General features: G+C 37.5%; 1 protein-coding gene across 3 annotated transcripts; it reads right to left on the minus strand.

The window, feature by feature from the left end:
• col28a1b (collagen, type XXVIII, alpha 1b) lies at positions 1-27,881 on the minus strand. Of its 3 annotated transcripts, none has more exons than XM_035957520.2 (35): positions 27,409-27,881; positions 26,767-26,904; positions 23,989-24,554; positions 21,184-21,204; positions 21,035-21,094; positions 20,841-20,894; positions 20,718-20,762; positions 20,605-20,631; positions 20,469-20,513; positions 20,345-20,389; positions 18,522-18,575; positions 16,800-16,868; positions 16,376-16,444; positions 15,919-15,987; positions 15,325-15,393; positions 15,145-15,213; positions 14,334-14,402; positions 13,114-13,182; positions 12,792-12,863; positions 12,616-12,684; positions 12,375-12,446; positions 10,956-11,024; positions 10,811-10,879; positions 10,670-10,738; positions 10,506-10,574; positions 10,087-10,155; positions 9,928-9,996; positions 9,136-9,204; positions 8,803-8,883; positions 8,633-8,668; positions 8,224-8,260; positions 7,572-8,126; positions 5,139-5,323; positions 2,820-3,102; positions 1-1,676 (listed from the first exon to the last, which is right to left on the minus strand). In XM_035957520.2, the coding sequence occupies exons 2-35, from the start codon at positions 26,894-26,896 to the stop codon at positions 1,507-1,509; spliced, it is 3,573 nt and encodes a 1,190-aa protein (XP_035813413.2). In that variant the 5' UTR covers positions 26,897-26,904; positions 27,409-27,881; the 3' UTR covers positions 1-1,506. The 3 variants fall into 3 exon arrangements, with proteins under 3 accessions (XP_035813413.2, XP_023146668.2, XP_054869742.1); XM_023290900.3 differs by having other exon boundaries at positions 1-1,679; positions 27,409-27,880; XM_055013767.1 differs by having other exon boundaries at positions 1-1,679; positions 26,767-26,922; positions 27,409-27,880.
• Positions 27,882-27,911: the final 30 nt, after the last annotated feature.

The following is a 27,911-nucleotide window of genomic DNA, read 5'->3' on the forward strand; positions in this document are numbered from 1 at the left end:
TCATTATAAAGCATATGTTTATTTACTTTGCTTTTTCTTTAAGGACATTACACAGTATTTATAAACAAAAAAACATGAGCATTAAAGGCCCAGTGTGTAGAATTCAGTGGCATCTAGTGATGAAGTTGCAGAATGCAACCAACTGCATACAGTGGTGGAAAGTGCACCTACTAGTACAGCTTTTAGGTACTTTTATTTTACTTGAGTATTTTCATTTTATCCTACTTTATACTTACACTCCACTACATTTGAGAGGCTAATAATGTTCTTTCTACTCTACTACATTTATTTATTGTTCATTTTAAGTTGGAGATGATATTATAATACAGCATAGTTAAGTGTAGTCTGGGTCACATTCCAGATGTCTGTTGTTTACAGCTCCACCAAATGGATTTTTTTTCCCTCTAAATTTCTGTCTTGTTCAAATAATGTTTAAATCATCCAACACGTCACCAAAAAAAAAAAAAAAATGATTATAGCAACAGTTTAAAAACCGACAGCAGATGTTAGCATTTCTCCATTTCTGTCCCATTCACTGTGTGTTGAGCTGCCAGATTTATCTGCTGTTCTTGGATATAAAACTGGATATAAAGTAGTTCAAACCTGCAGCATCTACCAACAGTAACATGCTGCTGACACACTGATGCTTCACTATTATTAATCTAATGATGTTAGACATAACAATATATCATACAGAGGGACCAGACCAGCACTTATACTTCCATATTTTAACCACATTTTGCTACTATGTACTATAAGTAGTTTTTTTTTCTGTATTGGTATTTTTACTTAAATAAAGGGCCTGATTATTTCTTCCACCACTGGCCGAATGCCACTCGACTCACCCTCCCATTCTGAGAATGAAGGAGACTCTATGGAGGCCATGAAAAACCTTAAAGGCCTTCTGTAGAGTCACTGTTTGGTTTGTCCCTCCTGGGCTACTGTAGGAACATGACAGTGCAACATGGTGGACTGTGGAAAAAGACCCACTCTTTCTGTAAGTATAAAGGACTAAAGTAAAACAAGTAATGTTATTTTTAGAAAATACAACATAAACATAATTCTGAATATTGTATTTAATATCTGCTTAAGAGGTCCCTAAATCCTTCACACTGGACCTTTCAAAGTAAAAAAATACATCATTGCATCTTAGAGTACAAAATGGTTACTTTGTTCTTAATAGAAAAGTTAGTAGTTACAAATTTGTGTTTTCTTGGTTTTTATTTTTAACAGAGCTGCTCAAAAGTAGCACTAGAGGTGTTTTCTCTCCATTGGCTTGGTTCAAAAATTCCCTTGGCCAACAGAAAAAACATTTAATAATGTCTAACAATTTAAAAACTAAAACTCCACCTCAGGGTGATTTGGTTTAAAATTCTCTCTATCCTTGTCAAGGCAACTACAAGAGAAGCACTAAGGCACTGAAGTAGAAGTGAACTGTATTGCAAAGTCACGTGAGCAAAAATCAAAATGTTTTCTGAGCATTATTTCCGTACAGGGAGGTGCATGTTAGATCTTCACGCAGGTTTCCATGCAGCTCTTCTCAGTCTCAAACTGGTTGCCATTTCCTAAACAGCCTCCGAACCAGAACTGAGCGCAGGCATTGGCTGTGGCATCGTAGTACCACTTCACCACGTAGTCCCGACACGGTCCTGGATCCAGGATCTGACTGCAGCGCTCTGCTGGAGACAAGAAAACACAGAGGAAGAGTCTACAGTCGTGCAAGCAGATCCTTGAGGATGCTCATATAAATTAGCACATAGAGCAAAGCACAGAAAATGATGATTGGGGATCATTAGTTGATCCAAAATTAAAATCTGAACTGACAATAAGGCTGTATAAAATACACAAGTATCAGTGTGTGTATTGATGGTTGACTGACTGACACTGTGATCCCCACAGCCACGCTGCTATCCAGCTACAAATACAGTTGGTTGAATCCCTGCATTAGAAACCATTTTAATGGAAATTCAAGACAGTTTCATACAAATTGTGATGCTCATGTGCAAGATAAAAACTTTTAAAATGAGACCAAAAGCTTAGAGAACAATGTGGCGCTCTTGTCCATAGTGAGTAGACTTCCTGGAGTCCCCTTTTTAAAAATGTATTCATTTCCATTCTTTTATTTTAAAAGATATACGCACAGTTTTCAAAACTTTTTTGTTTTGGGTTTGAGTTATTTTTCCTCGTATATTGCTCAGTTCTTGCTTGACAACGTGAATGTGAGATTTTATTTGAGCAAATTTATATTTATGAATGTAAAACTAATTTTGTGAGATTGATTTGTTTTTTAAGAACACTCTTTAAAAGAGTAGAAGTTCAAAATTACTGATAATATTATCCAACAAATATTTTACCATATATGTATGTATACATTTCCAGAACAAACTGTCTTTGTTTCAGTATGTTCATCACAAAAAACACAGCTTAACATATCTATATCTATAGCTGTAGCTTTTATTTTTCAACTTAACAAAAAAAAGAGATGAGTAGGTTTAAGTGAAACTTTTTTATGCCCTATTGGCGTTAAAGAATTTTTGTGGGAGTCCATCAATTATCCCCTAGCCAAGAATCAGTGCAGTGTAGAATTCCTCCTAAAGCCCCAATTTGTTGATTCACACTTTCTGTGCAGAATAAATAAATAAGATATGAAGTGCCAACTAGTGAGTTTTGATCAATGAATAAAGTCAAATGAGCTTTGCATGCATTAGACAAAAAAAGAACAAATATGCAGAGGACTTCAAATGTTTTCTGCTAAAATATTCAGCATAACATAACTTTAAACCCACATTTCTTCCTCTTACAGTCTCTCCTGCAGTTACCTGATCCGTAGGTATCAGAAGGTGGCAGTGGAGGAGACGGTGGCAGTTTCTTCTCCTCAGGTGGGGCCTTCAGAGTGGGAGCAGCCGGCCCCATGGCTTCCGTCAGCACCGTGCTGTGTGTTGGGTTGTTGGTGTCGAGCTGTGAGAGGAAATCTGTTACCGGCCTGAAGGGCTCCCTGTCAAAGAATGGAAACCTCTGACTCTGTGAGGGGGTTCTGTCGTCCGTCTTGGGCTTGTGTGGAGTCACTGATAACCTGTCCGGCTGTGATGCTGGAGCGCCGGGCTGCAACAGTGGTGGGAAGGTGGGTTTTAGTCTTGTTAAAATTAATTTATTTGTTGCATTTTACAGCTAAAGAGATATTTAAAATGCCCTTTGTGGTAACATGGACATGCTTTGATTTAAATATTAGTTAGATAAAGCAATTTTTAATCAATGCAATGGGTTAGTGTTTTGCAGTCAAGCATTTTTCAATCATCTGTAGTAGCAAATTTAAGAACAATAAAGGTCTACAGCTATCGGAGCAGCTCTGAAGCTTGAGTTTAGCAGTGTTTTGAGTTGAAGGCTCATGGACATTCATCAAAAACAATAGCTGGTGGTTCCAGATGGCGCTGTACTTCTGCTCCACTACATTTTATTAAAGTTTTAACTCAATTACATTTATTTGATAGCTTTTGTTGCGTTACAAGTTAAGACTCTTGCAGACAAACAACTTAATATCCTATAAAATATGATTATTTGTCATCAAGTAAACCATCCAACAGTGCATTCGAGTATAGATTAAGTCATTCTTTATTATTCCAGCCTCTCAATGTGACATTTTCAACTTTTCCTTTTGATAATTTCATGTTTGATTTAGTGTTTTGTAAGTCTGGAGATTTTTCTTATCTCTTAATCTTCTGATGATTGTTTAGATTATTCAATTAATTGCTTATTTAATAACATTTCTTAATATTGTCAAAAAATGCTCACCTCAGCTGGCATCTCGCATCTTCAAATGTCTAGTTTTGTTCTACCAAAAGTCCAAATACCCAAAAATGTTTAGTTTCTAGCAATATATGACAAAGAAAACAAAAAAAATGTTCTAAATACATGACAAAGAAAATATCTCAAGATTCAGTTTTAATCATTTTTGCTTGATAAATGACTAAAATTATTAATTAGCAAAATAAGTATTGTCCTGTTGATGGACTAATTGATAATTAATTGATAAACCATCAGTTTAAAAAAGGTTCTTGGTAATTGTGACAAGCATTTTTCATCATTATCAAAAATCAGTTAAGCTATAAGACAATCAACAATGAGGACAGACTTACAAAAATCCCTGAAGTCTATTTAGAGCTTATTGACCCTTACAGTGAACATTTGACCCTAGTTCACTTTAGCTCTTGACTTCTCACCTCATTACCAAGTTAAAAACCTCTTAGTTTCACATGGTGATCAAATCGCTTAAAAGCATTTCTATTTTCATAGTTATCAAATCTATCAAAAACACCGCCTTTCACAGTAAATTGCTCTTCTGATTTGGTTACTCTTAAACAAAGATTATAAAAATAAGTATTCAAAAACAATCAAAAACATCACTTTTTACAGTGAGTTATTCTTTTGATTAAGTTACTTTTAAACAAAGATTATAAAAACAAGAATTCAAGTTAGCTTAATCACATTCACTGGGTTATAGCATAATTTGGTTATAAATCTCAGATTATAATATCACACTGTGTTTCCTTATTTAGCTGTTATTCTGCCAGAGCCTCACCCTTATGGCTGATTCTGAGATCTCGTATCTCCAGATATTCTGACAATATGAATCTATGAATAAATGATCATTATCTGCAGCCCTTTACTAAAAAGTTACTAGCTCATCCAAAAACAATAGTAAATAAAATAATGTTTTTACTTTAATGGGGAACTAATAATAATTTAATGCTCTAACATACAATAGTACAATAGTCAGGGCTATTTTTTGTTTTTGAGTACCTTTACTTTCAATACTTACATACGTTTTCCCGATGACATATTTATTAGTATGTTAAATGCTGACCTTTTCCTTGTAGTGGAGTATTTTTTCAGTGTGCTTTGAGTTCCTTCACACTGATTGATTTAAATAGTAATTGTGGCTTTTAATGTTTTTACGAAACTTTCTGTTGACTAATCAAGAAATTTTGACATATTTCACTGGATAAATGGAAAATTTGAACTGCTGGTGGCACTAGAAGAAGGGTCAGAGGATCACTAAAGTCTTCTAAAGTTTCCTCTGGATATTGTAACACCTAATTTAATAGAAGAAGATTGAAACAGAGCTGATTTGTTCTTCTCACCACCGTCTGAACTCTCCTGAAGTCTCCAGTGAAGGTGGGCGTGTCCGTGTCCGTCCTGTACGATGGTTCTCGAACGTTACTGGAGACCTCTGGGATTCCCGGAGCGAGTCTGGAGCTCGGGATGGAGCTGAACAAACGTCTGTTTCCGTCTTCACAAATGCGACTCAGCAATTTTTTCTCCAGAGCTGCAAAACCAGTACACCAAAACTGTGAATATACAGTTGTGTAGTGTTTGTGCGGTACAGCAGCCCATCTACGGGACAGTTTTTGAACCCAAGTGCCTGAATACAGTTAATTTCTCAGCTTAACATTCATGGTTGTAGCTTGCAGATTTGAGTTGCTTTGCTTAAGCAAATCTACTGCCACAGCAGTAGATACTTTAGAAATCGAGAGAGCTATACGCCTACTGCCCTACAGCAGTTTGTAACCAAAGTGTGAAGCCCAGTGGATGAAACCATAGTGAAACCTTGCTGTTTGGTTCCACCCAAGTATCAGCAGATAAAATGTCTCATTTGAGGTTTAATTTTATTTTTAAAATCAGATGGGGGCTAAGAAGATGACGTATATTTTCCATCAAGGTTTAAACTAACTTTCTAAGTCCTGATTTCTTTCACACAGCTGTTTAAGACAAAGTTTTCAGTTTAAGTTCAAGTCTCAATGATACCACATTACTCATAATTTGAAGATTTGAATATTTTTATGCCAAATTGGGCTGTTCTGTAGAATCAATTCAGTTTTAAACGGTCAGTTCACTTAACCAACCAAATAACATGTTCTAACATACCCATGGCAGTATCTGCTGTACCAATATGTAAATATTTTGGGCTTAATTTGATGTCATTTTCTAAATAATTTTGAAACCGCGAGCAGACTTGGATGTCCCTCTAATTATATGTTAATTACAAAAAACAAAAAGCTGTGCAGTCCTGGAAACTCAATCAGCTTCTTGCTATGAGCAATGTTATCCAAACGGGTGATTTACCATCACAGTTCCACCACTTCTAGTTACATCAGATGATGGATTTATGTGTTTTTGTGTCGTCTGTTCAGTGCTTTGAAGTGGGCAGAACTTTGTTAGAAAAACATGACGGACATATTTCCAGGATTTTGCAAGATTTTAATCAAGATTTGATGACAGTTTGGTAGACGTTTGCTTATGTTGCCAGCACACTCCTGATGAAGGAAATATGCTGGTTTTCACTCCTAAACTAATAAATAGCACTCTAGAGTGTTTCATTTCACACATTAATTTTTCTTAACTATTCTTTATTCATGTGTTTGTTTTTTGATTCATAAAGGACAACACAATCCACCAACTGTCATCAGATTTTGATTTAAATTTGCTAAAATTATCTGATTGCAGTTTTTTTTTTTTTTTTTTTTTTTGTATATCAAGTCCTGCTCATTTCAACCAGTGAGAAGAAACATAGAAAGAAAAAATGAAATCTGTCATGTGGAATTAAAATATTTAGTTAGTTAAAGAAATCCTCTTTATGTCTGTTGCAACCTGCTTAGTAGTATAGTATAGTATAGTATAGTATAGTATAGTATAGTATAGTATAGTATAGTATAGCATAGCATAGCATAGCATAGCATAGCATAGCATAGCATAGCATAGCATAGCACAGTACAGTACAGTACAGTACAGTACAGTACAGTATGGTGTGGCACTGTATAGTATAGTATAATATGGTATGATATGGTACGGTAGAGTATAGTAGAGTATAGTAAGTGCAGTATGGTGTCATGCAATATAGTATAGTACAGTACAGCACAGTATTGTATAGTATAGTATTGTACAGTAGGGTGTGGTGCTTTATAGTATAGTATAGCATAGCATAGCATAGCATAGCATAGCATAGCATAGCATAGCATAGTATTAGTATTAGTACAGTATTAGTATAGTATAGTATAGTATAGTATAGTATAGTATAGTATAGTATAGTATAGTATAGTATAGTATAGTATAGTATAGTATAGTATAGTATAGTATAGTATAGTATTGTACTGTATTGTATTGTATTGTATTGTATTGTATGATACAGTATTGTATAGTTTTAGTACAGTGCAGTATGGTATAGTATAGTATAGTATAGTACAGTGTAGTGTAGTATGGTATGGTATAGTATACTATAGTATGGTATGGCATGGCACGGCGTGGTGCGGTATAGTATAGTATAATGTAGTGTAGTGTAGTGTAGTGTAGTATAGTATAGTATAGTATAGTATAGTATAGTATAGTATAGTATAGTATAGTATAGTATAGTATAGTATAGTATAGTATAGTATAGTATAGTATGGTTGGTTACATTCCATATTCCATATTTTTGCAGGATTCACACGCCTCACCTTCTTTCTACGGAAGAGAGTTTTTTTTTTTTCTTTCTTTAAAGTACTCTCTGCAAAGTTACCACTACACCATGAAGCTGTCACCTGGGAGTGTTTTGAAGTCCTCTATCAGGTAGACGTGGTCGGTGTCGGGGTCAGAGGCCATGAAGTTCAGCTCTTTCTTGAACTCTTCATACAGGGGGTCGCTCTCGTTCACCACCCCGATGACATACGTCTCTATGTTGCTTCCCTGAGCCTCCGTCACTGCGCTCTCCAGACTGACCGAATCTCTCTTGTCAGCCTGACCGTCAGTAATGATGATGGCCACCTTCCTCACACCTGCCCGTGCCGCCTTGAACACGTTGTTGGCCTGTTGGATGGCGCTGCCTGTGAACGTCCCCTCTCCCAGGTAGACCATGGAGCGCACAGCGGATTTGATGTCATCACGGGTGGCTTCCTGCCCGAGGCTGACCACCACGATGTTGATGTGGCTGTAGAGGACCACGCCGACCCGTGTGGTGTCCTGGCTGACCGAGGCCCGGTCGATCAGGGCGTTCACAAAGTCTTTAATCACGTTGAAGTTTTCAGGACCAACGCTCTCTGAGCTGTCGATCACAAAGACGAGCTCCAAGGGTGTTTGCCGGCACGTCACCCCACAACCTGAGGAAACAGAGACACAGCCGGGGTAGGAAGACAGTTCATACATTTACTCAGGAGAAATAAAGAGTCAAATGTGACTTTATCTGCATCAACTTACTGCATATGGATCTCACTATTTTGATGATTTCATCCCTCTGTGGAAAGAGTGCAATATTTTAGAAGTGGCTTATCACTGATGTAAGTTAACCTGATGTTTGTGTACTAAATAAAATGTCAATAAGTTCCCAAAAATTCCAATATGACAATAGCACAATTGCAAATTTCAAAAATACTCACATAAAACTGAGAAAGGTAGTTAGTTCCCAGTGTGATTTTCAAACTGGGGGGAATACCAAGTAAAAGGTAGCTGGACAACTGTAATTTATGTAAGGAGTTATCAAAAATGTTCATCAGTTTATAGGTAGTGAGTTGAATGGGCCTTTTTTCCCTAAAGCAGCTATGACAAATTTTTTTTTAACAATTGGTTCAACACTGTTTTAGTTTAATGAGCGTCTGTTTATACTTACTGTAAGTCCAGGTTCTCCCTTCTGTCCCACCCTGCCCTGTCATTTGAAAGAGGTCATTATTTAAGATGACATCATCATTCACAGTTACTGTACAGTTTCTTAAATCATCGAAACACTCTGCAGTCATGTGAAGAATAACAAATTATTTGTCTGACAACAAATTCTGGTACCAAAGGTCCAACAGTTCCCGGCTCTCCAGGTTCCCCTCTGTCTCCCTTATTGCCTTTCTCCCCTCTGAAGCCTCGATCGCCCTGCAGGGGGGAAGACAATCATTTCTTCAGCCTGTATGACCATTGAAGAGCTCCAGTGGCCGCATTAATGAGCGTGTGATACACCCAGAGACATCAATAGATCTTGAGTGTTTCTTGTTGCTTTAGTATCATTTGGACTATTTATGGAACAGTTCACTGATGTCACGTTTCCCAGTATTTGGTAAATACTGAAATTATCTTTCACTTATTTTTAGTTGAGATACTTTCTAATCATTGCATACACAACATCACCTTGTCTCCCTGCAAGCCTTGTCCTGGAGGACCTCTGGGGCCGGCGATCCCCTGAAATCCAGGCTCCCCCTGGAAAGAGTTCAAGTGAAAGAGAAATTACAAAAAGAGGTATCTCTTATCGTGAGAGTTTTTATTTACATATGCAGGACTAAATATATTCCAGGCAGCAAAGCATTTTTAGCAAGACAAAACAACAAATCTCTTAGACTCATGTTTCATCGCTGTGCTAACAGTGTGCTACAATTTTAATATATAGTACAGCAGCAACAAAAACTTAAAAAAACACGTTTCAGCCACTAAAAAGACGAAATAAGAAACCAGGCAAAAATATATAGTAGCACAGTCATGTTTTACTATTTAAAGGTCATTGTACAACATTTTTAAACTTATTCACCTCTAATTTTTAGAACAATTTACTGTTTACTGATTTTCCTTGTTTTTTAAACTACAGAATAAAGTATTCATTTACATGTTAGTGGGGAAAAAAAATAGCCAAAGCTGTAATTATCATCCATATCAAAAATCTGACTATAAAATGACACTGTTTAACTGTATTTTAATCAGCTAAAATATCCTTATTTTACAGATATTTGCTAATATTTCCTGCTGCTGCTATATTTCAGTGTCCTTATGGAGTTGCTCACCAATCACTGAAAATGTATATGCGAAAACAGAGCAATTACATATTGGTGAGCCAAGGTTAAGATAGATACTCATAAATAGTATAATCCTGCTGGCTATATCTTGTAGCTACTGCTCAAACTGAATAAACATAGACGGTGACAGCAGTACCTTTTGTCCTTGTATTCCTTCTCCAGGTAACCCCTGTGGACCAGGGGGGCCCATTTGGCCAATTGAACCCTGCAAAAAGAAAAAAAGCATCCACAAGCATAATAGTTATAACTTTCAGAAAAAAAGACAAAAAACATAGTTTCGAACAGAACTGAATACCTTGGGACCAATTAGACCGATTCCTGGAGGCCCAGCAGGTCCAGGAGGTCCAGGCAGGCCTCTGTCTCCCTGAAAATAAAACCATCTCTAAATGATCCAACATTTATAGATAATAACCAAAGACTACAAAAATCTTTTTAAGAAGCATCACCTATTAACTAATCAATGATAAAACGCAGCAGGGTAAATCAAATCTGTCTTCATTATTTCTAGGACTTTTTATGTTATCTGTTTTTATCACATATTTGTTACTGATTCCTTATCTCACAAGACACAGCAAGTTGCGGAGAAATATCCCGACATTTTCAGAGTAGAACTTGGATTACAATCTCTTGAGGTGAATAAAATCCTTGGGGAAGTGAAAGGAACTTATACAACAGAAATAAACAATACTGCCGTTTCACTGAGCAAAGTTTTACCTTTGGTCCAGGTAAACCGACACCCTCTGGTCCGATCTCTCCTGTCAGGCCTGGAGGCCCCGGAAGTCCCTAAGACACAGTTTGTAAAAGTGACATTTGGAGCTGAGTGAAGTTACGAGGAGATGTGAAGTGAGAAAAGAGGCTGTAATGTAGTTTATACTCACTGGAGGTCCGGTGAAACCTTCCCCTTTAAGTCCGGGTGGCCCAGCAGGCCCCGGTGGCCCTCTGTCACCCTACAAACCACAGCATAGTTGTACTTATTTACTGGGGAGGATCAATAAAGAACAAAGCTGAGGTGAACTCACCTTGGGTCCAGTTAAACCAGTCCCCGGCTCTCCCACTGCTCCAGCCGGACCTCGTGCACCTGGTTCTCCCTGACAAAAAACACAAGCAGATAAATCGCTGTCGGTGAAAGTTATGCCGACTTTAGTTGACAAGACGTGATCTCACCTTGGCACCAGGTATCCCCCTGCTTGGGGGTCCAGTTAACCCTGGTGGCCCCACATTTCCTGGTTCCCCCTGAAAGTAAAAACACTCATAAGGGTTGCATGAGACAAGACAACAAGGTGGAAGTCAGATGTTTAGAGTTTTATTGTAATAACTACTTTCGGTTTGAAGTTATTTTCCACAACGTGTGACAATCGCTCATCGTGAACTATGGATAAACTTCAGTCTGTGTTTATATTACAGATGCAGAACTTCATTTATGTTTAGTATTTGGTCACTTCTTTCTTCCTTTTCTTATTTTTTCTTTTTTGTTTGTCTGCCTTCTGTTAGTCGTCCTTTCTTTCCTCATCATGTCTTGTCTTTTCTTCTTTCTTCATTCTTTCATATTTTTGTCTTTACCTCTTTACTTTTTTCTTTTTCTCTTCTCCCTCCTTCCTGCCCTCCAGATTTCTTCTGTTTTATGTTCATTGATAACCTTTTAATCATTTTTCTCTTTGTCCTTCTTTCTTTCCTTTCAATTATTGTCTTTACTCCTTTTTCCTTTGTTTTTTAACTCTCTTACTGTCTTTTCTCTCCTTTTTTCCTTTTTTCCTTTTGTTTGTCTTCCTTCCTCTCTCTCTTCTTTCCTTAATATGTTTTGCCTTTTGCTACATTTATATTATATTATTTATCAATAACCTCATTTTAAACAGTGTCTTAAAAATGTTCTTAATAATTGCTGTTAATGTCACTTTTGTTAATAAAATGTCCATCAGTTAAATTGAGGTATTTTGTACTTAAAATTGTTCATAGAAATTTTGTTATTGCTTTTATTGAAGATGAAATTCTGGTATGAGGTATTTAATTCTTGGTATAGCTGAAATGATAGGCGATTAAGTGATTAGTCACTATCCCAAAATAAGAGGTAACCGTTTTAATATTTGCTGCTTTATTTAAGCATTTTTTTTAGGTGGACATGGAGATTTTTTTTACTAGTTACAGCTTTTCAGATTTTAATATTTTCATGGTTTTTCTTTGTCTTATATTTTTGTAAATTGAATGTCAATCGGTTTTGGCCTGTTTATTTAGATACAATATACATTTTAAGACAGTTTGCTGACATTTTACAGAAAAAAATTACTAAATTAAGTGAATGATTTATTGACATTTACTATATCCTTAATTGCTTCTCTTCATTCAATTACTGGTTTGCAGATAGGCCAGCTTTGGAAGAAGGATTTCTTAAAAGCAAATTCCTGTATTTGTCTTAAAAAAAAAAAAAAAAAAAGTTCTGTACCATAATTTCTAACAAGTACAACATTTTCTGCATAACTTCATTGCTGAAGAGCTGCAACACCATTTCAGGTTTAAAGTTGTTCACATTGCACTATAAAATTATCCTAAGATGTTTTAATAAAAGGCTTGTTGTATGCCTGTACATACCTTTTGCCCCATCGGCCCCACAGGACCGACTGCACCTGGCTGCCCTCTAGATCCCCTGTCCCCTCTGTCTCCCTGGAAAAATAACACAAAAGTGTTGCTGAACAATCCTATGAATTAAATGTGAGGTTGGCTTTTAGATAATCACCCATTAGGACATAATTAGAAGATGATGGGATCTTGTAACTCACATAATGTAGAATCATTCTGAGTATTTTAACATGTATTCTATATCAACTGTTACCTTCTCTCCAGGGACACCTTTACCAGGAGCCCCGTCAGGTCCCCTGGGCCCCTGTAACCCAGCGTCACCCTGTTGGCATTTGAAAAGAAGCCAGTACAGGAGAGAGAGGACAGACCGACTGGTAAGAAACATTTGAAATAAATTTTGAAAGAGAAAACTGGTTCAGGTGATGCTACCTTTGGTCCCGGGACTCCATCGTCTCCTGGCTGACCTGGTATGCCTGGCAACCCCTCAGCCCCAGGGTCACCCTGACAGAAAAATATGGAACACAAAATTGATTTCAGGAACAAAACAAGCTGTTCAGAACAGGGGTTATACAGTCAACGTAAAAAACTGAAAAGGCAAATTGTGGGTACATGTGAGACTTGGATAAGTTTGCTGAAAAAATGTACAATATGTGACATTTAAAGCTAATATACTTATATATTTCTATATATTTCTATATATATATACTTCATTGTGATTGGTGAGCAGTGCAGCAGTGCATCAAGGACTTACTTTGGGTCCTGGTTCTCCCAAACCTCTCTCACCTGGCAGTCCAGGCTCACCTGGGAGGCCCTGATTCCCCTGAAGGCAACATTCACACAGTCAGTTGGGCATTCAGGGTGTCTCTATAATTGTGGAGCTAATGTAGAAACTGACAAATAACAAGGAGCATGTGCAACATGAATTTAAGAATTGATGCAGTCTGTGTTTTTAAATCAAAGGAAATGGGACAGTTTGCAGTTTTTTTAATGTTTAACATATCCCATGAAATACAAAATGCTTTTACATAGCCAGAGACGACAGATCTCCATAGCCCCTGATTGTGACACCCAAATCTACAAGTGTAAATCAAGTCAGAACTCTACAATAATATTTATAAAATGACTCAGAAACTTCAGTTTCACTCCAGTTTTTGCACACCATTACTCTACAAGAATAAATCCACTACCTCACAAGTGGGTAATTTTAAAAATGTTCACATTTTGGTTTTTGCTTCAGATTTTGACTTTTTTTTTTTTTTTTTTTAAATAAAAAGTGACTTAACATTCTATTTTTTCCATTTCTGTTTTCTGCACTTAGAATGAGTCTGTATCATTAACACCTGAGGGAGTCTACAGCCGGCCACTGATTATAGAGTGGATCTAACCAGGAAGTAATTTATCGGCTACACTATTTTAGGCGGGTTGGGAAACGTGTGAACTTTATATATTTTATATCATATATTGTTAGTTTTGTTCAGAGTAAACATAAAGCAGCAGCCTTCACATACCTTTATCCATTAGTGAAGTTATCAAAAAAGTGGATGATTAAAGTTTCCAACCCATTTTTCAATTTGATTAATTTTGTTGAACAAATTGAACCAAGAACTGCAAAGTTTTACGTGAAGCTCAAAAAACAATGGATACAGTCTATTTGAATTTTAATTAATTGAATGATTGCATGTAAACAATCAAATTGTATTATCTGTTTCCAATCTTAGGAATATACCTTCAAATAACTTGAACTAAATATACCTCAGATCATAAATCGTGCATCAGCAGCCTTTATTTAACCCTGTGATTGAGATGGAGATTGATATGAACTCAGAGGCACCTGATTGCCAAGCCAGCTGCATCTCACCATCATATTTGTCTGAATATATATCAGAGAAATCAGCTGACTGCCAATCACAATCAGTTTATGTATATGAGACAGATATATGTTAGTTAATGGAGGTCCTTCTTCTGTCCTACCTTTGGTCCTTGAATTCCCACACCTGGAATTCCTCTGGGTCCTGCAGGTCCAACTGGGCCTTGATCTCCCTGCGAGAAAGAAGTGAAAAATAAATCAACAAATCAAACCAAGCAAAGGGAGCAGGTGGGAGATGCTGGTAACTTTATTTTATGGTCTTTCTATTCTAACCAGATCTTGCTGACTGAAAGTCAAAGTAACAGTATTACAGTATTATTTCCTTCAGTTTGAGCCGTGAATTTCTACCACAAACATCAGTCAGCACCAACAGTCTCACAGTAATGCAATTTTTCTGACGTTCAAATACATTTAGATTTAATTTTCCAGGGAAAAAGCTGGTGCATTGCATCAAAAAAAACCCAAACAAACATTCACAACACTTCAGGCTCACAGATGTAAACATCACTACGAGTCTCTTTACAAAAACTTTCTGGCAAACCTTTGATATTGTTGTCACGAATTTGCATCAAAGTCATTAAATAAAACTTGCAGTGGACTTCAGGCTAACTGAGGATAACACAGCGATGCAGATGGGCATTCACCTGCGTATCTACAGTCAATTTAGAATCACTGTTTAGCCAAGTAGACTTAAATTTTGGATGTGTGACCATCCAAAAAGGGGTCTGCACCAATTAAATTTTGGAAACTATAACACTAGCCTTAAAATATTGTAATTTGGAAAAAACTACACATCTATGGTGTCCTCAGCTTTCCGTGTGCACATCCACAAAAGAATATAATGCGAGTTTATTTTTGTATATGCAGTTAGAATGCCACTCCTTCCAGTATATAGATTATTTATGCAATTATTGCCTTTTCTCCTTGAAGTCCTAAACCAGGAGCCCCAACTGGACCTGGAGTTCCTGGTGGTCCACGATTGCCCTGAAAAAAGATAACAGAAATACAATGATTAAAGGTCCATGGATGACAACTGAAAACATAGATAATGTTGCAGTATCAGTAAACTGTTGAAGACATTTCAGGTTTGTTTACCTTGTCACCTTTGACCCCAACGCCAGGAAGCCCACGGTTGCCCCTTGGGCCATCATACCCTCGGTCACCCTAAAACAAAGACGGTACATGTTATATTAGTGTTCTCCAAGCAGTTCTCTCGATTCAGTTGTATTTGTCACATTTTAATAAAACAGATTGTTCTGCTTTCACCTGCAGTAGAAATGGGCAAATGTACAAATGTCACATTTTTGTCCGTCACAGAATATACAAAGATGCGAAAACAAGTCAGTGGCAGTTTATGGGGGTTACTGCTCTGACATAAGTGTATGTGTTGAGTTGCTGCTGCGATGAAAAGGAAAACACGGCAGGTTTTTCTGAACTTCTGACTGGGGAATCAGATATGTGATGTTTTTACTACATTTGTATTTGTAGTAAAATTTAAATCTGTAGTGAAATGCAATTTTACATGGATGACACATCTACAAAAAGTACAAAAATGGTCTAATATGCATTAACCCTGCGCTATTTTAACTGCATAGTAACAGTATTGAAGTTTCGGTGTTGTATTATGACAGTAGCACACTTTTTAGAACTGCTGTGTTAGAGTATTGCATGATCGAAGATGTTACTCACCTTTGGTCCTGCAAACCCCTCTCCAGGAGGTCCAGGGTTTCCTTGTGCTCCAGGTGGTCCTGGTGGTCCCTGCAGCAAAACACAACTTTTAATGAAAACCTGAATGAAGGCTTTAGGAAAACATTAAATAGCAAAGAGCCTGCTATGGCTGTAAGACTTACAGGAGATGATGTGGCTACACTTTTGGCAAAATAAATCTATATGGTATAATGGTGCTACAGGTGGTAAGCGGTGTTTCCTTGAAAACTTTAATTTCTTGAGAATCCTGCAATGTGACATCAGTAAAACATACTGACTATGCAATCTTCCATATCTGGTATAGCTTTCTATATCTACATATTATGTATTTGTACATAAAAGCTCCTCATGTCTTTCAAGATACTGTCACTGATACGAACTTAAAAGTCAACCCTATACAAGATCTTAACACAATCACATCTTTTATCTTCATACTCACTGCTAGTCCTGGTTCTCCTATCCCAACAGGACCTGTGGAACCTGGTCTTCCCTGAATGCCCTTTTCACCCTGTAAGCATTTAGCAACTTTAAACGCCTTCCAGTGATTCAGCAGTCAGTGATGATATTTATTCTATCTCTCACACTAAACAGTTTGTCTATTTGAGAAACCAATCTATTTAACAGGGATGATTTTATCAAACAATATTGACTGCGGCTAGAAATGTTTTAAAATGTTGTGTAACTCTTAAAGTGAGACCGCTAGAGGGGTACAGTAGAGAATAACTACTACGCTTGTGTTTTATTTTCAGAAATGAAAGTGAAAAATACATCAAGTGCGTCTAGGCCTGAATTCGATTCGAGGAAGACTGTACTTCATAACTATAAAAGATGTTTTTACAGTAAATTGAGTATGAATGTGTCACCTTGGCTCCTGGGAATCCAATACCAATGTCTCCTGGTGGTCCAGGTGCCCCGCTGGGCCCTCTGTCTCCCTGTGACAAGTAGACTAGTTCAGAGGTTTGTGGGTCATGTGATAGCAGTACGACACTACAAACAGATCGACAGAATTTAAATACAGTTACATACAGCTGTTCCTCTTCTGCAGTAGCGGTTTCAGCTCTGTCAGTCATTTTTAAATCACCATTTGAAATTCTAAATATAATTTCTTATCACCACACTCATGTAGCCACATAACTGATCAAACCTGCATCCACAGGTCAAACGACACTCGAAAAAATTCACTTCCCTGCCTACTTTACATTCTTGCACAGCTGCACAGTACAAAAAGTAGATTTCTAAATGATTAAGGCCTCTTCTCAGCAGGAGGCCCTAAATTCCAACAGAAGAGTCATCATAAAGAAAACACTATATTTATATGTACAGTATGTTTTTGCGATCCTGCTTGTGGGATTAGGTGCAGTAATATCTGATTGAAAACACAACAAAAATATGTGTACGTACCCTTTTAATCAGTAAAACCAAATGCCTTGGCGTTTTATTCAATCTTTTATGGCTCTTAAGGGATGAAGAATTTTATTCTTTCTGTAAAACTTCATCTAGATTAATGTCTGGTACTTTGGCCAATGTGCTGGATAAAGACATCTTTGTTAAAAAGCTACCAGACAGCTGTATGGTGATGGAGGCATCAGCATCTTATTAGCCTTGGGCACACATTTTAAAGGTCGCTTTTCTGTGGCCTTTTTTGTTAAAGCCAAAACTGATATGTGACAATACAGATGCTGTGTCTGAGGAGTCCGCCATGTGAATAATGGCATGTCGCAGATGAGGGACAAATATGACTATTCTGAGGAAAAAAACAACCACAAATTAAAATTATGTTAACAATGTTTTTGGTTTATCAAATAATCGTGATTTTACTAACATTCAAAATAGAAAAATTTCCAAAGAAAACTTTAAAAAGTACCTGCCTCTTAAACTACAAACTAGAAATTTTACATGCCTGTTTGTGTACAATGTAAATATATGGGATACAAAATGCCAATTTTGTACTGAAGAGACAGTCAGACTATTAGTTTTCCAGTGTTAACAGCCTTATACGTCTGAATTATAACTTCATTCATATTATGCATTTTTCCTCATAAATACAATATGTTATTCTTAAAATATTGTGATTGTTTTCCAATCAAGCTTGCTAGCTAAATATTGTGGGAAGAACACAGGAGCAGATACACCTAAAAAACTGTCTTTTGTATTGTATGATGTTTGTGTTGCAGTGCATCTATGACAGCACCCACATGTCAATTAAAATGGCCACACAATTAATTATACATAACTTTAAGCCTTAATACAAGTTAAATGCTTAAGTTATGTAAAAAGTAATCTCTGATACAGTTTTCATGAATGGGGAAATTAGAGACCAACGCTGTTTTTGTACCAGACTGTAAACATGTTATTTCTGCTGTAAAGTTGAACATTTGAAAGGGACAGTTCATGACCCGCTCTTTGGGCCAGTCTCAAGTGGTTATTCAAGGAACTGCACATTTTGGCACTTTGGATTTGCTTCATTTTTCAGATTTTGTAGTGCTTGCATTGACATAGAATCCAACTAAACTGACTACTGCTGCTAAAAACTAACAGAGCAGAAATGACATCACAGTGCTTCAGTTTCTCTCTGAGAAACTTACTTTAGCTCCTGCTGGGCCTTCAGGTCCCATGTCTCCCTGTGGTCCTATCGCACCCTGCAAAACAAATACACAACCCCTCAATGAAACTTTTTTTTTTTTTTTTTAATCCTCCATACTCTGCAGAACCTTCTGCTTTTCCACAATGATCTGTGAATTATTTCAGTTTCTCTGACAAAAATTTTGAGCCCAGCAGCATTAAACAATCATTTATGAATTAAAAATGAAGCCTTGATGCTGTATGACTGATCTGCTGGGTCAAAACCAAAGCACCACCACTAAATGAAAACTCCAACAGGATTAACTTCAACACTCGTGTCTTTCATTCCATTCGATTCTCAGGCCTAGCCCTCAAAAAAACACGGTTATAGGGACACTGTGCCAGTAGCACAGAGGAGGAAGAGTGGTGCTGGGCGGCCAGGTCCCTGCACTAATCCCACCACACAAAGTCTGTTCCTGCAAAAGAATAATATCCTGCAAGCCTGGATTCACAGCTTTGGATAGTCACATTGGTATCAGGATTACCCATAATCCAATTTTCACATTCCATTAGTGCAGAGTTGAATAAAAGACAAATTCCACTTCCATTTTTCATATTGGAGAGACCGTCTGATGTCGACATAGTGTGATCACTGTGTAGCAATATGACTGGCAGGCAGTGGCCTGTATAGTCAGCGGCACAGCGAACAAGAGGTGCAGGAGGTAAAAGTTAAAGTCTGACAATAAAAAATCATGAAAATGAAAACTGAAACATTAGTTTATATTTAAATATTAATTAGATTTAATAAATCTCATGATGAAGCAATGCTTATCAAAGTTAAGTTATGATATTTGGTACTTATTTAAACCAGACTAATAAAAGTGACTGCTGGTACCCCACTCTGGGTTCAGTGGCCTATGTTGATTCTACAGTGGTATGTTGCTGCTCTGAGGTATACCATTTGTACTCTATCTGAATATAGGCCTACAACTTTCCAACAGATGCTTGACACTGAATGGCTGCTCTTGGCCATACTTGCGTAATACATTAAATGGAAGTTGATACCAATGGCATAGCTTTGTGACATTTATTTTCTTCCTTTATCAAAAATGTAGTGCACAAAAATGTGAAAAAAAACAAACAATTCTGATCATTTCTGTTGCAGTTACATGCTTTTGAATTGTGCTTATAGTTGAGCTAACCTTACTCATAGTGTCCCTATTGGGAAACAACATATTTACATGCAAATGGCAAAAGTAAACAGTATGCTGCAGGATCGAGTGTGGTATATGTTGGTAAGAAATGGAATGAACCTTGTTGCAGCCTCACTAGAAGTATTTCTAATAAGTAATACTGCTAAAAAATTCTAATCTATATAATCATATGTATAATGACTATTTAGTTAGATACTCATAAATGGGTGGCTAGGCTAAGCTATAATTGCTTTACAATCACATATTTCAAACTAAACAATATAAAGGACCAGAATAGTTTCATGTTTTGTTATTTCATGCACAAAAATACATTAATGACAGTACTTCTCATGAAGTTTGATCATTGGTGTAAAATTTACACATCGTATACTAGTTGGTACCGATATCAAAGTCTGAATATCAACCACCAGTAGCCAACAAATATCATGTTTACATAAAATACAAATGCTATACCAAAAGCAGCAGCATGGACTGTAGCACTGGCACGTCACCCACCCCAGATGGCATACCATTAGCCCCTTTTCAACCTCTGCATGTCTTTAAGTCTACATGTCTTTTGTTGCATCTGCTACCAGTTCATAAAGCTTGAGGAAAATACCACTGTATCAGGACATTGGACAGGAGGCCACTACCTGTTCTCCTTTTGGTCCTCGTGGTCCTAGAGGTCCCTCAGGTCCCTGTAAGACAACACTTAAATTAATTATGAGAGCAAAGTCAGTGTTATTTAAAAAATATTTCAGGAAATAACCGACGTACAGTGTCACCCTTTTCTCCAGGAGTGCCGCAGTCTCCCCTCTCCCCCTGTAAGACCAAACACATAATTAAATCTGTGTTTTTCTTAATGAGAATAAGGCTGGTGGTTGCTGAACTGAAGTGGCATAGAGTTACTCACCTTGTTGCCCTTATAACCCGGACGGCCCTGTAAAAGTTTCGAAATCAGTGTTTCATCTACTAGGCAGCATGTTACTTGGTAGTTGTGACAATAAAAGCGGGAAACATTTTTACCTCTGGACCGTCACTTCCAGGTCGACCATTTAAGCCAGGCTCCCCCTTCAAAAAGAGGCCAATTTACAATAAGCGGCATGGAATTAGACACTACAACATTGAAGACTTTGTTTTATGACTTACCCTTGCTCCTTTTGAGCCAGTTGGCCCTCTGAAGCCTGAGTCTCCTTTTCTACCCTGGAAATAAGACAGGCGTAAAGATCAAGAAACACATAGGAGCATAAATAGAATGATTATCCCATATATCAGAAAACTTGTGTCCTTGTATGAACTTCCTTCGTTTTGATGATGATAGTGTTGTGTTTCTGAAAACTCACTGGACTTCCTGGAGGGCCTCTCTCTCCTCTTTCACACAAACACATGTGGGCTTGTGGACACTAACAGGGAGAAAAACAAAATTTAAGTCCAATCATTTACACTAATTTATTAGAGAAGTAAAATGCTGAATTGTTTTTCAAAAACTCACCGCTTCAAATGCAACCGCACCCTGGAGGCAAAACATGACAGAAAAATGTGAATTTCAGTTCAGTTACAGTGTCATTCGCTACCAGGAAAGATCAATTCACTATTTCCTTATGACTATTGATGAATTATGAGTCATTGGGCCCCTGTACACAAAGTTGTTAAAGTTAATGTTTAGACTGAGTATATTTTAAATGAGTGAGCTATATAAATATTCAACCTCTGTACAGTTGTCATGAACAACAAATTATCTGTAGAGTTAAAGAAGGTTGTTTCTACCAGGCTGCAAACATTTTTATTTCTGCTGTAAAGTTGAACATTTTAACTTGGGAGTCTATGGATTTGACTTTCTGTAGGAACCAGCCTCAAGTGTCCATTCAAGGATCTGCAGTTTTTAGTACTTTTTGTTTCCTTTGCCATTTTTTGTCTTGTTTGTGTCATTTGTGTAATTTTTAGTCTCATTTGTGACATTTGTGTAGTTTTTTGTCTTGTTTTTTGTCTATTATTTGTCACTTTATTACTTTTTATCAATTTTTTGGCTCTTTTTTGTTTCATGTCGTTTGTCTCATTTTGTTTCTTGCTTATGTCTTTTTGAGTCTCATGTTTGTCATTTTGTATCTCATTTTTGTAATTTTTTGTCTTGTTTTTGTTGTTTTAATCATAAAGTAAACTACTATACCATTCAGTTCCAGGTACCTGTGACTAAAAGTTTTGTGCCTTTTTGTAGATAAACTGTGATCTGCAGTTGTAATGTAAACTGAGACATAATTTTGTTAGGATTTATTTTTCTTAAGAAATGTCAGGTTGTTCATAGTGTTTTATAAAAAGATAATTCCTTAAATATGAACATTTTCAGAACATTCTTTTTTGCACAAAAAATTTGGAGTTGTGGTTACTTATAGGCTATCATGCTCTGATTTTACTGGTCCAGCCCACTTGAGATCAAATGGGGCTGAATGTGGCCCCTGAACTTAGATGAGTTTGACACCCCTGCTTTAGATCTATTTGTATTCATTTGGTGCCTATTTTATTATTGGTATGTATCTTTTACTCTCTTTGTAGTTGTTTGTCTCTGACACCATTTTGTTGCCCTTTGTAGCAGGTTTTGAGTAATTTTGTGTCACTTTGGTGTTGCTTTTGTGCTGTCCCCTGACTCTTTGATCCTGTTCAGTAATCCATCCATGGTCATGACCAGATTAACCCTATTGGGGACCCCGGCGCAAAAATTTGTTGTTTGGACTCTGCTGACCCTGACTTTACGATATGTCGCACTTCAATTATGTCCCCTGAAACCACAGTACTCCTAGGGCTGGAACACAATAAGCAAAAATTTTTAAAAAAAATGGAAAAACAACAGACATTCATACACAACACATGATGACAAAAGTAATTGTTTGCATCCTTGCAGCACTTCCGTGAGGAAATAACATGACCTGGTCCTGGGTTTTCTCAGTGTTAATTACTTGACGCAAAGGCAACAGGAGGATAGAGGGCCTGTCATTACTGATGTTGGGCTTTCATTGCGCAAATTTGTAAGAAATTTCTGATTAGTTTAATTATATAAGCCCATTAGGGGCAACTGGGGATTTGCAGACCAACTGGGCAAAACAGGGAAGTAATCGAGCTCTGCATTTGATAGAACCTTAGTTGCTACTGGATATCTTCCTTTCTCATCTGTCAGTCTTTTTTAACAAGTCTCAATCTGAATGAATAATATCACACATTTCTGGAAAGCAGAACAAGCCGTGTCAGTCTGTCAGACAGACCCTGACCTCCTGCAGATATGTGACATTTCTGTGTGATGTGGAAAATGCAAAGCAGGCGGGAAAGCACCGCCATGCAGACACAACTCTGTGACTTAAGACTTGAACCCGCTGTGAGGACAGAGTGTGAAGGAACAAGGAAACATAAACAGTGGAGGAACCATGTGGAGCACCAAGAAAAGCCACAATTCCAACCTAACCAGACACAACAGCAGCAGATGTCAATAATTTTCACATTTCTAACCTAACAAGATGAAAAAACAATATGACATCAGATGACTTACTCACTATATATGTGAAGAAAAGCTGCTGAGTGTTAGGTGTCAGTAGTCTGTTACATAACTAACCTCGATTTGTTATGCATCTGTTCTTGGCATCAGTTAGGATGAGAAATCAGTATTAGGTCAATTGAGTGTCACATGATTTGTCATATTCATCTTTTGAACCCCAAAACCTGCCAGCGGGTTGGAAAGCGTGTTATCTTTTAAAAATGACAGAATCAACTGAAATAGCTGTGATCCAATGAAGCACTTTAAGATGTTTCCAATGTCAGCATAGGCATCATCTCACTTATAACCAACACCAACATAAAGCATGTTATCTTTTAAAAATCACCATGATTTCACCAAGTTGTGTTTTATGGCGTTACATGATGTATTCTATCTCTATGTTATACTGCACAAAAGACATTTTTGAATTCTCTCTACTTCTAACCATGGTTGTGCTGTTTCCGAAGAGGTGCTGGGCTTTATATTGCAGTGAACACTTAGTCTGCAGAGAGTAAAAATGTGAAAGTAGCAAACAAAATGAGCTAAAAAAAAGACAGCAACCTCTAATATTAGCATTTTGAAGAGTGTCTTTTATTTCCAGTTGGAAAGTGTTAGATCCCGCATATAGCTGCTTTAATTAATATAGCAATTATTTTCAAGCTCAGCACCTGAGTTTGTCCTCTATAGAATCAACTGAAATAGCTCTGATCCAACGAAGCACTTTAAGTTGTTTGTAATGTCAGCACAGGTATGATCTCACTTTAAACCAACACTCACCATCTCTTTGAGCATCTTCTCTTCCAGCTGGGGGTCAAGAAGACTCTGGACAAACTGCTGAGCAGGTGTGCTGGCGATGGCGCGGAGTTTGGCATTGTTCTGACTCTGCTGGGCGATGTCCGATAACCCTACAGCGAAGAACTTTATGCTGTGACCTTTGGCCTCTGCAGCAGCTGCTATCACATCAGGGTTACGAGGATGATCCACTCCATCGGTCATCAGCACAGCAACCCTGACGCTGTCCGTTGGCGTCTCCTGCACCAGCAGCTGTGAGGCGTTGGTGATGGCGTAGGTAGTGTAAGTGCCGTGCCCGATGTAGTTCATTGTGCTGACTCGACTATGGAAAGAATCCAGGTCTTTCCAAGCTGAGAATCTGTGCTCTATGGACACGGAGCTGCTGTATTGAAGAGCAGCCATTCGCATCTTCAGCGTCCAGCCGGCTACCTGCAGCATGGAGAGGCGGGTGCTGAAGCTCAACACAAAAGCCTTCTGCTTCTCGAATAGGGATATTTTTGCACTCTCAGAGCTGTCCAGGATGAAGGCCACCTCCAGTGAACATGTTAGACCTGTGTGAGAAGAAAATTAAGATTCTGGAAAAACCTACAAATATCTATTGAAAGGCTGCAGCTGCATAACTCTTTGAGAAGATAAGACAAACCTCATCACAGAATTGTAAGAGTTGAGGGGGTGTCCATACACCAGTGTCTGGCTTTCTCCCATCTTTTCACCAGTTTCACTGGTCATTAGTGATTCTATTGTATAAAAACTATCAATATTTCATGAAATTATATAACATATTTAGATTAAATAGATTTTTTTGTGGAAATAGCTTCAAATAGTACAAATTCTGGGGTTGGTGGTATAATTCCTGGTGCCTCCTGTTCACATGTCAGTGCCCCTCAGCAAGACACAAAGTTGCTCTCAAGTAGTGCACCAGCACCTTGCATGGTAACTCACTGTTAGCAGTGTGCATAAATGAGAGGCAAAAATTATATTGTGCTGTAGTGATGATATTATCAGCTGATGTAGTTAAACCTGCAGCATGGAACCTCTGTCTTCCCTTTTAGGCTGTGAGAGTAATTACACAAACACTGTAAATGTGCAGTTATGATGTATGCCATACTATCAGTTCTGTTTTTGACTACCTTTTTAATTCCTTCCTCCTACGGGATAGTTTCTTCTTTATCTAGATCATCAGAAACTTTTCTAGCACGCTTCCTAGATTTGTCCTCCATTGGCTCCATCATAGTTCACATGGGCTTCTCTTTCTCCATCGCCAATGTTGCTCCACTCTGGGAAACCAGTTGTTTGTACTTGATAAAGAACACACTGCTACCAATGCAGCAGGCAAGTGAGTGTTGCTACAGACAGCAGATTCAAAACTCTAGTTTACTATGAAATACATTTGGAAAAATATCACTAGGTTAACTGCAATTAAAAATCATCTTTAACTGTGGCCTTAGTGTGCATTGATGTCTGCTGTACTGTATTTTTACATGACCTCTGGGAGCAGACAAAGCTAAGCATGATCAAATCTAACACATCAGCGCTTTAAATACATTTGTGTTTTAATGGTCATGGGACCTTAACTAGAGTTCGTGGTGTTTGTTCGCAGTACTGCATGAAAATAATGCAGTGTCCACTTCAGCAGCACATCATACAATCAGACATAATATGTCACACTATTACTTGCAACTGTCACAATGCCAGTATATTACAAAGAAGTTCTTTTTCTCCTGACAGTTTTAATCTTAGTATTAATGCAAATATCTCTAAACTAGGAATGTAACTAACAATTATTTTAATTGTTGATGAATCACTTGATTATTCTCTTTATTAACTGGTTGTTTGGTCTCAAAAATGGTGAAAAACCACAATCCTTGTTTTCCAACATGATGTCCTGAAATGTCCTGTTTTGTCCACAACCCATAGATACTGAATTTACTGTCTTAGATAACCAAAAAAAAAAAAAAAAACAAACAAACAAAAAAACCCGAACTATTCAATGTAGGAAACTTAAAGACTTTTTTCTGAAATGAAAATGACATCGACTGATTAATCAATTCTCAAAGCAGTTGTTGATTAACCTAAACGTTAACAACTAATCCATTAATCATTGTAGCTCTACTGTGAAGTGTCATTTAAACCATCGCAGCACATTTAGACTGTCAAAACAGAATTGTAGTTAAGGCACCCTCAGGTCAGTGAGGCCTATCCCAGTTTTTTTTCATTGGTCTATCAGCATTAGTATCACTGTGTTCTGATACATCTAGTTAGCTATAATTGCAAATGTACAAAGGTATAATGGTGAAAATTTCAAAACACAACTAGAAATAGGAAGACATAATCTGACATTGTCTAAGAAAATGGCATGCATCAAATGATCCTATGAATTATGACATATAAAAGGAGTGCTCCTCATTTTCTTAATGACTTGCTGATTAAAATATTTTCACACTCGCTCTCAGAAAGTTTTTTCTCTAATTATGAAGGCAAAGAAAAAATGATGACGGGCCAACCATGACCTGCTGTCTTTCCAGCACCGAATGTAAAATAAACATTAAAAACACCCACGAAAAATACAATTTTCGAATGACTCACATAAGCACTTGTTAGGCATATTTTCTATGATACGAGTCACTGGTGTTTTGAATTTCATCTTGTTGTTGTCTGACTCAACAGTTTAGCACTTCACCATTTCCTGGAGTCTGTTCCACCTACAGAATCCAGTGACTAATATTCACCTTCAACACGTGGAGACCTCATATAAAGAATTACCATTTCCTCCATCGTCGTGCAGCCTGTAGTTGTTCCTGCGTCCTGTCTTTCTTCTTTGGCCTGTGGTGTCGTGCACAAGAGCCAGCAGCAGAAAGCAGAGCCCCAGTCCTCTGCTCAGCAACATTTCCATCCTCGCAGCTGGCAGCAGATAGAGAGCTTGTTATGAGAAAAGCAATGAAACATTTCAATCTACAGTGTATGCAAAGCATGAAAAATCCTGTCAGTATCACGAGGTTCACCTGTTTTATGCTTTAATATCATGCACCCTGCTAACCACACCCAGGTGTAGTATCACAATACTGGCAGTAAGGATAATAACACATTAATTTGCTCAAATGATACTGTTCCTGCATATACTACAGTGCCTAAAGATCTACACGTGAAGCCAGAACAATCTGTGCAATTCACCTCAACAAATTATAAACATTGCAGCTTTTAAATAATATGCAATAAACTCAGTTCATCTGCAGTTAAAGAACAAACTTCTTCCTATCACTGACGTGGCCCAAGCTGCAGTAGTCACATTAAAGTTGTCATTCAGACTGTAACATGACAACACAACCACATAAATGAAGAGCACATACGTGCAAAAAAAAAAAAAAAAAAAGAAAAAAAGAAATCCAATGGAAAGATGACTTGTACCTGCAGACTCATTTAGCTGCGGCCGGTGTTTGTGGTCCAGTCAGTTGTGGCTCATTGGGAGGCATTTCGCTGTGGAATCGGGTCCCTATAAAGCACCAGACTGAGATCAACTGAGGACCATCAGATGGGCTGCTGTGTAGCCGGAGGCTCTGGTGCCGCTCCAACATTTACGCGCTGCTCCACTTTAGAGCGAATTCAGGGATCTTCCTGACTGATGTTCACAGACTAATCCTGGAATCCTGCAGTGACATCAGTGTAATATTAGAACAGCCTATTTTCAGTTCTTAAAATTTACCACTGCAGCAGCAACTACAAATCTCCAAACTGATATCAATACAAAATGAAGCGCCTTTTGCACTTTATAAAAAATAAACGATGTTTTTTTTCCTGCAAAATAGTCCATTAATTCTTGTTCTCATGAGCAGTCCACTTTTTAGGCAAAAGTCAGGGGCTTACACAGCTTCTTATTTTCGTTTTAGTGTTTTGGATTGTTGCGAAAGCGG

The sequence above is a fragment of the Amphiprion ocellaris genome, chromosome 9, assembly GCF_022539595.1.
Source record: "Amphiprion ocellaris isolate individual 3 ecotype Okinawa chromosome 9, ASM2253959v1, whole genome shotgun sequence".
NCBI lineage: Eukaryota > Metazoa > Chordata > Actinopteri > Pomacentridae > Amphiprion > Amphiprion ocellaris.